The sequence below is a fragment of the Carassius auratus genome, unplaced genomic scaffold (assembly GCF_003368295.1).
Source record: "Carassius auratus strain Wakin unplaced genomic scaffold, ASM336829v1 scaf_tig00026729, whole genome shotgun sequence".
In the NCBI taxonomy this organism is placed as follows: Eukaryota; Metazoa; Chordata; class Actinopteri; order Cypriniformes; family Cyprinidae; genus Carassius; species Carassius auratus.
Genome location: NW_020525545.1, coordinates 109005 through 123282, shown reverse-complemented (window position 1 = coordinate 123282; position 14278 = coordinate 109005). Strand labels below are relative to the sequence as shown.

Here is a 14278-nt window from a genome sequence, read left to right as displayed (position 1 = left end):
TGTGTTCATTCTTAGTTCATGTTAACTAAAGTAGTTAACTAATATGAACATTATTGTAAAGTGTTAACCATATTCCTTCTGTGTGCAAGCAGACTTGACAATAAAGCTCTTTCTGACTTCATCACACAGTTTGTGCTTATATTACATGTACAAGACGAGCCTAAAGAAAGCCTTTTTAATGAGAGTTAAGGTACACATGTTTAAAAAAGAAGGTAATGAAATAAAAATATTCAGTGAAATAAGAAAAAAAATATTGCTATTCAGTTAATTAGTTCGAATCAGTTTCTTTGCTGTTTTTTTTTTTTTGTTTTTTTTTTTTGCTATTTAGTTTGTCTGAAATTTGTTTCATTAGGGCCTTTGTGCTTAAACGCGGCCTGTAAAGTCAATGCTGGGTCATTGCAGCCGGGCAAATAATATAAGAATAAGAATACTCAAAAATGAACACTATTAAAATACAATAGAATAATATATTAAAAGAGATAATTGAATATAGGAAGAAGAAAGAATAATGCATAAGTGGTAGAAATCATATAAACTAATAAAAACCTACTGTGCTGCTTTGACACAATTTGCATGGTAAAAAGTGCTATAAACTAAAACAATAAAATACAACTGAGTCTTTCTGTGTTTGCTGTTTGCCTGACATCAGCACTCTGATCAGGCCTGGTGTTATGTCCTTCATCCCTGTCTGGGCCTGCAACCTGACCCACCTGATGTTAGACTGAAACTAGTATTGATAAAGTTGATTAAAATAGTCATTTCTTGGTGAAACGCTTCAACTGCATCTTGTTCATCTGCTTCAGGGTTAATGTTCGTGGTATGCAGCAAAGAGTCTCAGTGTGTTGTTTTCTCACTCCCATATTTGGCACTCTTCCCAGATCTGATAACACAAACAGTTCAGAGTATGTTTATCTGTTGTTTTAGTATGGTGGAACTGGATCACCCAAGGTCAGGAGCAAAGACATTGGTTAATAGAATGGGATTAAATACATAAAGGATATTTGTGTTGTTTAACATTTAATTATTGCAGGTTTGCGTCATTTTCCAAGTATTATGGATTATATTTCTTCATTTTGAGGAATACTGAATCTGTGTTGTTTTATTTTTTTAGTGAGTGAGCTGAATTAATGCATATTCACATTTAAATCACTCGCGATCTCATGAAAGATTGGTGATAATCAATTAAATTCTCCACGCTGCACAATGACTCGCTGATTTACAACGCATCTAGTTATGATGAAATGATTCGTACTGAACTGAACAACTGAATAACAACAGCAACAACAACAAAACAGCTTAAAATCTCATTCTAACAATTCATTTGGATTCTCATTCACAATCTTGTGATTCGATTTGATTACTGATTTGAAGCAATGTAGATTATTTAGGTTTTTTTTTTTGGGTACAGTACATGCCAAATTTTATCAAGAAAAAAAATGCTGTAAAATATACATGAGAATCATTTGTTACTACATTACTATAATATTGAATGTTAATATTACACTTTAGTAAGTTAAAAAATAAAAAAATAAAGTTACAATTGCTTAATAATATTATATGCATATTACTGTATATATATATATATATATATATATATATATATATATATATATATATATATATATATATACACACACACACAGTATGCTCAATGCTTTACTTAACAAGCTATGATGGTTTGTGATTAGGATTGCACTCAAAGTTAGATACTAAGTGGTGTGTGTTTATCAGTATCAAATAAAAGTAGACTGAGAGAGTTCAAGAAGCCGAATAGTTTACAGTGAACCCACTCAACCATTCTTCCTGGAGACTTAGTATACAAGGCATTTCCTTGAACTTACATCCTGGTTTTATCTTCAGTGCTCTTCTATTACCCAACATCTTCTGAATGCTCTGCTGTTTTCCTCTTCAGTGAGTAATTAATGGTACCATTCACAGCCAGACTGCACCGTGTACATTTTCTGATCTGATGAGTCTTGCTCCTCAACACATTTAAAGGTGAATTTTGGTAATAATGGTAAACTTCAGTGATCGGAAATATCTTTTTTTAGCAGTATTACTATAATTAGCAAAGCTATTTGTTTGATTAACCTGTTAACCTGACAACCCATTATGGGACTCACAGCTGAAAGTGCTCTACCTAACTTATAATTGTAACAGTTTAACTACTTCAGTGTGTTACAAACATAATTGTGGTGTCTTTAGAAAGAAGACTCTTTGAGCTTTACTTTTTATCAACCAGATTTGATAATGCTCAAAAATATTAAAAGTTATAGACACTGAAGTGCGTTTTGAAGTGACATTTTTTTTTTTACCACACTTAAATATCTTTTTTTTTATTTGATATAAAAATACATGAAATGAGTCCTGGAGTAACCTAGAAAAGCAAAGCCAAATGTCTTATGAGTTTCTATTTCAAATCTGAATAAGATATCATGAAAAATTAGACTCCTTCAAATATTTTTATGAGACTATGTCTACATCCCCCACCCCACAAATATAAGAAAATATATTTCCCAATAGTATTGAAGGCTTCTACAAATTATTTAGTCAGTAAACATACCACTGCATAGTTTTTTCAATTATAAAACACTAGACAGAAACTTAGACATCATATAAATGATTTATTTGAGCACTAGAAAATTAAAATAAGAATAATTTGAGTAAGAAAAATAAGAATAATAAGAAAAATAAAAAAAAAGATTTAACTTTGTTTGCCAATTACAGAAAATCGTGAGATTGCTAGAAATGCAGCATTTACAATGAATTACGATGCAAATAATTGCTGATGGCCACTTATACAGATGGTAATAACACAAAGTAAATAATCCACTCTCTCTATTCATATAGACGCGTTCACTTTGATAGCCGTGATCATACTGTAATAGCGAGCTGATTTGGGCTGATTTGCGCTCAAACAGATGGTAATCATGCAGATACATTCACATTCAACATAAAACACACTCTCACATATATAAAAACTGTTTAAAAATAAAAGAAAGAAAGGAAAAAGCGATCGCTGTAAGTTCCGCCTCCATCAGCTGACAGGTGCGTCAGAGCGCGTCACGAGGGAGCGCCAAAATCAAATAAACAATCTTTCGCATATCTTTAATTCATTCTTTTTTCCGGTGGATCGCCTCATTATGTTTGTGACACTGTACGCTGCAAAACCATGCCGTGTTTTTACTACCAAGACGCAGTTTCTGACCGTGAGTTATTCCATAACGGACGCAAACAATTCTGTCGCTGAAGAAATGAAACGTAAACAAAGGAATTATGATCCATATTACAACGTTATTGCTTCGTTGGACTAAACGTGCTTCATGAGATGTCGTTCAGTGGACCCTTATCTTTCTAACTAATCCGGGATTTACAGCTCTGGATGTGTTTATGACTCGTTATTACGACGGATCTGGTATGTACAGCGTTTCTAATGTTCATGTTTGTATGTGTACTGCTTACACAAATGTAGCAAATACAGTCTTTATAAGCTTGCCATTGAAAAACAGCGATCTGTCGTCAATGCTTGAGGCTTATATCTTTATAATGATACATAGTTTGTCGAGATTAAATTTGGCCCATTTCATTTTATCTATTCATAAACACTGACACGTGCGAGTTGAGAGGCGTTCAGGATGCCCACTTTCTGGTGTGGGCTAACAGGGTAAAAGTATATCAAGCATTTAATTTTCTTCATTCAAAGGAGAATTCGTTTTCCACATGTTGTTCCTCATTGTTGTGCCAGTTTTCAGACCATTTCTGACTACAATCCTGTCGCCTTCTTTCTCAATGACTTTTTATACTCAGTAAGTTAATTGAAAGTAGTTAGACTGTCCTACATCTATAGGACAAAACAAACCATATAGTAGCACAGCACACAGTGGAACTAAACCCTGGTGCTACATGACAACAACAGAGAACTGCTGCACAGCCTCTCATTGCTTTCTGGATTTGGTACTGTCATGTGTACACTTCTCATCTTTGGAAGGGTCACTTCCATCCGACTTCTTTTTAGGAATCAAATGAATGACATTGTGGTCTGACCGGCCAAGCGGGGGACTGCATTCAGATCTATAAGCCCCTGGCACATTCCCATAGCACTGATCCAGGGTGTTACTGTATCTGGTTGGGCATGTGACGTATTGCTCCAGGTCTAAGAGATGAGTGATGTCACAGTGGTTGAAATCACCCAACAAGAAAACAGGACCACCAGGATACTGCTCCAGAACATCATAGTAAACACCAGCGATGTCTCTGGCGGCTTGACTCATATTAGTTCCTGGAGGGATATACACATGGATGAAGGTAAGTGGTGGCGCATCCTCAGGGTGGTCATGTGGTCTAATGGACACGACCATTAACTCATAATCAGGAGTTATAATGATGTTTTCCACCTCCACATCAGTCGCCCAGGCCTCATTCACAAGCACCATCAATCCCCCTCCTCTACGTTTCTGAGTTAGCCGTGCATCACGATCAACCCGGTAAGACCTATATCCCTCGAAGCTAATGCTGGGCGAGTTCCTGTTCAACCATGTCTCTGTGAAGAACATCAGATCGGAATTAATGTTTTCCACATCTTCCATCATTTCTTGGAGCTCCTCTATTTTGTTCGGAAGAGAACGCACATTAGACATCATTATTTTAGGAAGGCGGAACTGAAATTTCTTTACTTTTGTTTTAGACTTGTGTGGTGGTTTCCTCGGAAAAGCAAGTTTCCTCTCCTGGTTAAGACTCCTGTCTATAGTTGAAGTAGCCTTCTTCTTCTGTCGTTTGTTCTTGTTGTCACCCGATTTGTGTTTTCCTGTGGAACAATTCTTAGTTACTCCTATGTCTTTTGTGCATAGGAGAATAAACTCCTGTGTCTTCGTGTCCTGCTTTTGGCTCTGTGTATACTCCATACAGATGGTGCCTCGTGTGTATATTTGAGATCCAAACATCTCCTGAGCCAAATCAATGTGACACTCCATTTCAGGGATTTGATTGAGCATCTCTCTGAAAGATAAATTTAGTGGTGATGGAATCTAGCAGTGAGTCGAAAATACAAGATCTACAGTATTATTATTGTGTTAAAGTAAGCAGTCTTACTCATGACCATTTACATTAAAGGTTCAGAGAAACACCTATGTACTTACTGCAATTCATTCAATGGCTTTTTTAATTTCTTCACAGTCTCAAGGATTTCTTTAGCTTTTGTCTTCAGATATGTGCTAGCTTCAGTCTGATGTTTGTTTTTAATCAGTTCTTCACAGTTATCAATCAGATCAGGAAATGTTAGTATCAGCCCAAAGATTCCTCCTGCGGCCTGCAAAGATGTAAAAATTATATATATATATAAATTCCCCAGAATTCCCAAGCCAACATTAAGAAACCATGTGGGGGGAAATATAACGTGTAGAACCACCTTTAGCAACAATTATTTGAAGGAAATTTTCTTTAAGAGTTTATCAGTCTCTCACATCATTTTGTGGCCTACTCTTCTTTACAACATTTCTTCAGTTAATTAATGTTTCAGCGCATTCAACTGTGCACAAAAATGTTTGTGCACAAGTCTAAAGATTTCTTTGTAGCATCAACGGGGTTAAGGCTTAGTTTTAGACTTGGCTGTTAGATTATATCATGCTCTCTGCCAGATATCTCTGTAAGTTTACCCCTCTGTAATTATCCCTCCCTTCTTATTCTTCTTCTGTCTCACTCACTCCTCCCTTCTGTGTTCTCTCTCTCTTCCTCAATGTATACACACATATGCACACATGTATATTTCCTCATGAGTTCAGATATTCAGAGGAGGACGGGTACTGAACAAGTACTGCACAATCACTCCAAGTGCTCACTCCAACTCACTCCATCACTCAGCCAAGTGCTCCTAATATGTCCAGAACTTCCTGGCCATACTTCCTTTCTATATAACATACAGATGTAATCTACATCCTGTGGGCACTAGAGGCAGCAGGAAGGACAACCCTTTGTTTGCTAGACATTCCTGTATGATGTAGTGTACAATTCTTATTGGATAAACTAATACACCCCCCTTTGCAATGCAACTATATAATTTGTGGCACGTCCTGATTTTGCTGAGTTAGATGTGTTCCTAGGTCAACATATTTTGTTGACCCCGGAACAACATTTTACTCCAAAAATGTATTCTTGACCACATCCCTGGACCTTAACCTTAACCATGAGTTATCCCTAAAACCAGAGGAAATGATAGATGAATGACACTGATGTACAAGCACCAAACACTGATTTTAAGCGTAAACTATAAACTTCTGATTGGTTAATCACAATGTTGTTCCAGGGACAACAAAGATGTTGTCCCAGGAACATGTCTCACTTGGTAAAATCAGGTTCTGCATAATGTGTGGATGTAATAATAAACCTTGAAGTTGAAGTTTGTGAACAGACAAAATGGCTCCATGTTCATAATTTTTTCCATGAGCTCATGCAAGAACTGAGAACAATTGGACAGCATCCAAAGATAAAGAGCTGACAAAAATATTATCTTAACATTGGCAATTCCACCACCTTTTCTTTTCTTCAATCATTCAGATGTTGATTTGCTGGTGTGCTTGGGATCGTTGTCCTGTGGCATGAACAATTTCAACCCACCTTAATCTGCTGGACAGACGGCCTCACATTTGTCTCTAGATTATTCCTGTATAAAGTGGAGGTCCTCGTAGTCTCAATGACTGCAAGTTTCTCAGGTCCTGTGTCTGCAGAACAAGCCCAAATCATCACCTCTAAACCACCCCTGGGCTGAATTTGTTGGGACAGCTACTCCTAGGAAGATTGGCGACTGTCTTTAAGTTGGTGAGGACTTCGCAATTGTTATTTAGACCCTGATGACGAAAAACATACTGTACTGTATATACATACAGTCAGGTCCATAAATATTGGGACATCGACACAATTCTAATCGTTTTGGCTCTATACACCACCACAATGGATTTGAAATGAAACGAACAAGATGTGCTTTAACTGCAGACTTTCAGCTTTAATTTGAGGGTATTTACATCCAAATCAGGTGAACGGTGTAGGAATTACAACAGTTTGTAGAGCTGTAATCGGGCCTTAAAAGTTAGGCCCGACAGGACCCGAGCCCGACAGGTTTCGGCCCGAGCCCGACAAGTACATTTTGATTGACAATTTTTTTAAAGCCCGAACCCGTTTACAGCCCGACATTATTCAAATGTGAGCACGCACACAGCTCTTTTGCCTTTTGCCAACAATGAGCAATTTATTCATGTTTTAACATAATTTACTCATAACTAACGTATACTAGACCACTTGGAAGTTGGAATAAAGAAATAAAATAAGTCCTGTGTCACATCGTAACATCTCAGTATTCTAGACATAGGCTCATTTAACCTATAAATAGACCAACGCACCAATAAAAACAAGTTATTTAAAAATTTTTAATTAAGATAAATTTTAAATTAAGATGGGTATTTGGCAATAACGAAATTAAGATAAAGGCTCCGCCGGATTTGCTTTATTTAATAAAAGAATAATGCCAACATTAGCGTAAACACTCTGTCAACATTATGCATTTAAGACTCAATGAATATTTAGTTATCATTTGAAAAACCTTTACTCAAAGAGATTAGGGCTAGGTCTACATGTTTTTGTGGAGGAAAATGATTGAATCCACTGTAAGTTAGATGTCTTCAGCGCGTTCCTGCGCTCACTGATGGTGCGTCATTATTCACTTATTATTCTCATTACAGATATGGTCAAAACTTTTCCACTTCTCGCTCACGAGTTTGCTTTAGTTGCTGGTGCCTGCTGGTGCAACCAAAACGTAATCACCAGAGGCAAGCCTCTATTACACCTGCTCAGCATTCATTTTCGCATCTTTCTCGCGCTAATCGAAACACATCACATGACCGCTCGTTTACCTCACAAACCGGAGCGCAAGCCCGAGCCCGGCCCGAGCCCGCCTAATATGATAGAAATTAAGCCCGAACCCGACCGAACCCGTCGGGTCCCGACGGGTCCCATCGGGTTCGGGCAAAGATCTTCAGCTCTAAAAGTTTGTATATGTACATCCCACTTTTTAAGGGACCAAAAGTAATGGGACAGATTAACAATCATAAATCAAACTTTCATTTTTTAATACTTGGTTGCAAATCCTTTGCAGTCAATTACAGCCTGAAGTCTGGAGATCAATTAGACATCAGCGTACGCTGGGTTTCATCCCTGGTGATGCTCTGTCAGGCCTCTACTGCAACTGTCTTCAGTTCCTGCTTGTTCTTGGGGCATTTTCCCTTCAGTTTTGTCTTCAGCAAGTGAAATGCATGCTCTATCGGATTTAGGTCAGGTGACTGACTTGGCCATTGCATAACATTCCACTTCTTTCCCTTAAAAATCTCTTTGGTTGCTTTCCAAACACCAAACTACCCGGAAGACCATGGAAAACAACTGTGGTGGATGATCGAAGAATTCTTTCCCTGGTGAAGAAACCCTTCACAACAGTTTGCCAGATCAAGAACACTCTCCAAGAGGCAGGTGTATGTGTGTGTCAAAGTCAACAATCAAGAGAAGACTTCACCATGTGAATACAGAGGGTTCACCACAAGATGTAAACCATTGGTGAGTCTCTAAAACAGGAAGGCCAGATTAGAGTTTGCCAAACAACATCTAAATAAGCCTTCACAGTTCTGGAACAACATCCTATGGACAGATGAGACAAAGATCAACTTGTACCAGAGTGATGGAAAGAGAAGAGTATGGAGAAGGAAAGGAACTGCTCATGATCCAAATCATACCACCTCATCAGTGAGCATGGTGGTGGTAGTGTCATGGCGTGGGCATGTATGGCTGCCAATGGAACTGGTTATCTTGTATTTATTGATGATGTGGCTGCTGACAAAAGCATTAGGATGAATTCTGAAGTGTTTCGGGCAATATTATCTGCTCATATTCAGCCAAATGCTTCAGAAATCATTGGTCAGCGCTTCACAGTGCAGATGGACAATGACCCGAAGCATACTGCGAAAGCAACCAAAGAGATTTTTAAGGGAAAGAAGTGGAATGTTATGCAATGGCCAAGTCAATCACCTGACCTAAATCCGATTGAGCATGCATTTCACTTGCTGAAGACAAAACTGAAGGGAAAATGCCCCAAGAACAAGCAGGAACTGAAGACAGTTGCAGTAGAGGCCTGGCAGAGCATCACCAGGGATGAAACCCAGCGTACACTGATGTCTAATTGATCTCCAGACTTCAGGCTGTAATTGACTGCAAAGGATTTGCAACCAAGTATTAAAAAATGAAAGTTTGATTTATGATTGTTAATCTGTCCCATTACTTTTGGTCCCTTAAAAAGTGGGATGTACATATACAAACTGTTGTAATTCCTACACCGTTCACCTGATTTGGATGTAAATACCCTCAAATTAAAGCTGAATGTCTGCAGTTAAAGCACATCTTGTTAGTTTCATTTCAAATCCATTGTGGTGGTGTATAGAGCCAAAAAGATTAGAATTGTGTCGATGTCCCAATATTTATGGACCTGACTGTATATGTGTATGTGTGGATTATATCTATGAAAAAATACCTGGCCTGTTCCCTTTAACACCGCTTTCAGTGAAACATCAGCCATTTCTTTAGTAACTTTCACAAGAAGTGGAGCATAATATTTTTGTCCTTTTGTTGCTGCTGTTTTCAGAAAGATGGCAGAATATCCAAGGTATGCTATTAAAGAACTGACGGTGCAGAAGAATGCGAAGTCTAGATTAAACGCTGGATATCTGTGATGTGTATACAGGCCATCACTTCTCAAGAGGTGTCTTAGGCGACTGAGGGGCAGATCTCTACCACTGCGTTTGGCCAAGGCTCTCAGGATCCTCGCTGTGATTTCACACTGCACGTCATCGGAGGATGACACCTCAAACTCTTCATTCTCACACTCCTTCTGGAGTTTATCCTTGAGCCTTTCGATATTCTTCTGAATCTGCCAGATTTTGTCAGCAGTTTTCTCTGCATTTTTCATTGTTTCACTAGATTTCCATTTCTCCACAAGCGTAAGTATAAGACTAGTTGCAGTACCCGCTCCGACTGTGATTCCAGCTGCCAGTGCCAGTGAGGGTAAAGCCAGGCCTCCAGTCAGAATTGTTGCAATGCCTGTCCCAACAAGAGCGGCAGACCCAAGCACAGTAGCTGTGTTTCCCACCAACTGGCCTGCAGTCATCGCCTCCCTCATGTCCTCCAGCTCGGTGGCCAAAGCCTTGAGATGATCTGCACATCGCTCCTGCTGATCAATCCAACGGAAGAGCTCTTCACACAGTTCGTCTGCCACACCCATGGTACAAGAGGAAAACGGAGGAACTGCAATTAGAAAAAAAACGGTGTTATTTCGATTCTGAAAAATACAACTCGAATTCTGGAAATGTTGGGACGTTTTTTAAATCGTAAAACAAAAGTGCTGTAAAAACAGCAGTGAGGGCATACGTTTCAAAATATGTGATTTAATCATTTTAACAAAATAAATGTAAATATAAAATGAGTCTGATGGTGAACCAATGGAAAAGCCTCCATCACAAGAAAGACTTGAGCAGGACATTTCTCATTGTGAGTTTTTACTCTATTTTAAACACTCAGCAGAACATAAATACATCAATCACACACTGTAGTCGTGGGGAAGTCGTGGCCTAATGGTTAGAGAGTCGGACTCCCAATCGAAGGGTTGTGGGTTCTAGTCTCGGGCCGGACGGAATTGTGGGTGGGGGGAGTGCATGATCAGCTCTCTCTCCACCTTCAATACCACGACTTAGGTGCCCTTGAGCAAGGCATCGAACCCCCAACTGCTCCCCGGGCGCCGCAGCATAAATGATGAACACTGCTCCAGGTGTGTGCTCACAGTGTGTGTTCACTGCTCTGTGTGTGTGCATTTCGGATGGGTTAAATGCAGAGCACAAATTCTGAGTATGGGTCACCATACTTGGCTGAATGTCACCTCACTTCACTTCTTGTAGTTTTAAGAAAATTATTATTTGGCAATTAGTAAGTTAAAATTAAAATAAATTTAAAAAATAGCTTTTACAACACCGAAAACAGCATTGTCTTGACTTTATGTCGATAACACAAAACAACTAAAGTGTTTGAGAGTCAAAGTAGAAATGGCAAATTTGTAACATGCTGAAGACCCATTTTTGCAGTTCAGAATTTAAAAGAGTTTAAAAAAAAATCAATTAATCACAAGATTTTTATTTATTTTTTATCAGATATTTCTTTTGAGTCATGACCCAGAGCTTTCATTCCCTGCTGTCTTATTGTTTTTGGAGTTTGAAGTTGCAGGTCTGAAGAAATAGCCTACATTTCTGTAAAAGTTCACATCCCTAATTCACCTAAAACATAACACAAAACATGTATTCAGAATAAACCATGACTTTCTAAGCTTTATTCTGGAAAACATCTCATGAATCAGAAATGTTTGTTTTAATAAAAGTCAAATAAGAAATAAATGTAAATGTAAAAGAGTCAGACCTGAGGAAAACTGTGATCCAAACAGCAAACTGAGTTTTCTGAAGGATGTTATATTAGAGATGTGTCTTGTGTTCTTGAATTCTCTTGCTGGACTCTTGCATGGGATTGATTTATTTAAGTGTACTCCTGTTACGCAACACACATGTCAGCCAATCAGAAAGGATCTGAGTGCTACAGAGAGATATCTGTGCCGGGGCCTGCTCTCCTTCCAGAAAACCACATGACTTTCAGGACAAGGCTACAACGGAGGGGTGGGAAACAAATGATTTCCATAATCTTTGTATATGACCTACCGTATGAATGTGCTTGCATAACCTGTCTTATTTTAATGTGAAAAGGCTATATATTATTGTCATTTGGGCATGTTTTACACACACGAAAACTGAGCACTGTGATTCTAACTCAGGGAATTTGGAGGAGTATCATTCAAACTGAAGCTGTTTTTAAACCAGAAAGTTTGGGATTATTATTAAGAATGTTTTCTGCTGACATTATAAGAACATTCCACAAATACTAATGAAAATATGCAGCGAGTTCATGAACATAGTTTTAAAAGTGTTTGATTCTGACTCTTGCTTAAACTAGAAAACACACACACACACACACACACACACACACAAACAACTTTTTAAGCATATTCTATGATTGCTGAATGTTTTCCCCCAACATTATGAGGACATTCTAGTAACAAAGTATGAATAATATTTATGTGCTAACCATTTGAGATCATTGTTGAAAAAAGAAAACATTAAACTAAAGTGTCCTATTACAGTTTTTCTCGACTGCTTAAACACTATAACCAAGCTTTGGAACTAAAATTTCAGGACCATAACACCATTTATTAAAAAGCACACCCATTTCCCTAAACTATAAACTCTATTCCCCTTTTTGACACGTGAACGGTCACTGCAAAGCTCCCTTCACTTCTCATTGCCTACACATTTCATACTTATGTAGAAAGCACTAGCATTCAATACTGTATCCTCAAGTCAGCAAAGCTTGAGCTCAATTAGCACACAGTTGCCCACGTGTAAACACTAGGAGTCAACATTTCTCACACACCAATCAGAACCTTCAATAGATAAAAGAGCCCCAGTCAGATCATTCAGTTCTGGATCAATGGATCCAGAGATAAGTTATGGAAAAGGTCGAGGACACCAGAGAGGAAGAGGAAGAGGAGGAGCAAGAGGATGAGTGGCAAGGAGACGAACACAAGTAACACAACTTATTACTGTTTTTTTGTAGTTGATCTTGAACTGATTGAATTGATGGCAAACGTCATGAGAATGTTCCCTGTTGTGATCATTTCTAAATTAGAATCCATACAATATGTACACATAACAACGTTGTCTGATTAAAAAGAGACAACACTGACATATTTAATCATGGTAATGGTTTTCCTAAAAAGTAGCTATGCATAGTGCAATCGATTACAATAAGACAACACTTGCGGGCAGTTTCCTGGACATTAAATACAAAATGAATATCCAGTATTTCAAAATAAGACCAATCTGTGAAGTTGCCAGTTTAAAGAAAACATATGACTAATTGCTACACTGTAATGCATATTTATACTTTAATTATGTGTTCAAACGCTACAACAGCACATGCATGCAAAACATAGAGCTATATAGTGGATCTATTCAGGTCTCTTCTCTGCAGCAAGGATTGTCTCAACAGAAACACTCACACAAAAAACTGAAGCTCAAAAACCCAAGGGTCAAGAGCCCAACTAAAGCAAGCAACAAATTTTATTTTCAAACAAAAATCATCAACATCTAAACATTCTTAATAAAAACTTCATCATAGAAATAAAGGCATACAAGTTAGTAATGCGTGAAGCTGCAATGCAAAACAGTCACTTCCTGATAAACTGGCACAAAATATCACCAAGAAAAGCCACTGTATACAATGATTTTCATATAAAATCAATGACTTGGTTCTTCTGAGCGCCGCATGCACCCGAAGCGCGTGCTAAAGCCTGTCAAACAGCCCCTGATTATTGAACTAAGTTATATTTTGTGCTAATACTGTCAGATCACACAAGGTTTACATGCAGACTCACCTTCAACACCACCAGGTCCGGGTTTGACTGACAGCTGAATTCACGAGAACATGGTGTGTTTTATTTTGTTTCAGTGCTCGACTCGTCCTGGACACTCTGCTCTGTGCTAAAGTTCTGCGGATCTGCTCCACAGTCGGTGAAAATACACACATTGACTGTACTGCAAACCTATTAACTCCGTAGTCGGTGGAAATACATACAATGACTTTACTGCAAACCTATTAACTCCGTAGTCGGTGGAAATCCGGGGTCAGTTGGTTGTGTCTAAAATGAAAGTAAACAGCTGAGAAAAACACACGTGCCTGTATAGCAGATGCAGTTCTTAAAGCGACAGTACGCCTATTAAATATGTAATATATTTCATTTATCATTACTTACTCACTGTTACATTGCCCCAAACCTGTGTTAATTTCTTTCTTGTGCTGAACACAAAATAAGATATTTTTAAGAATATGGGTAACCAAACAGTTGCTGGTCCACACTGAATTTGATAGTAGCAGAAAATACTCTGGAAGTCACTGTGGACCAGCAACTGTTCCTCAAAATAGCATTTATGTTCTGTAGGAGAAAGAAACTCATTCAGGTTTAAAACCACTTCTGAATGAGTAAATGTTGGTATAAATATAAAACACTATGACCAGGGGCATTGCACAAGATCCCGGGCCCTATGCATAGGTAGGTGCTTCCGCTAGTCCCACTCCAAAGTTGGTGTATATGGCAAGCTCA

The 14278-nt window shown here is 38.2% G+C and overlaps 1 protein-coding gene across 1 annotated transcript; it reads right to left on the bottom strand.

Annotated features, from left to right (window-relative positions):
- Positions 1-3224: 3224 nt before the first annotated feature.
- LOC113078837 (uncharacterized) lies at positions 3225-9744 on the bottom strand. Its single transcript, XM_026251152.1, has 3 exons — positions 9560-9744; positions 5136-5305; positions 3225-4995 (listed from the first exon to the last, which is right to left on the bottom strand). Exons 1-3 carry the CDS (start codon positions 9602-9604, stop codon positions 3936-3938), a joined length of 1275 nt encoding a protein of 424 aa, XP_026106937.1. The 5' UTR covers positions 9605-9744; the 3' UTR covers positions 3225-3935.
- Between the last annotated feature and the right edge of the window lie 4534 nt (positions 9745-14278).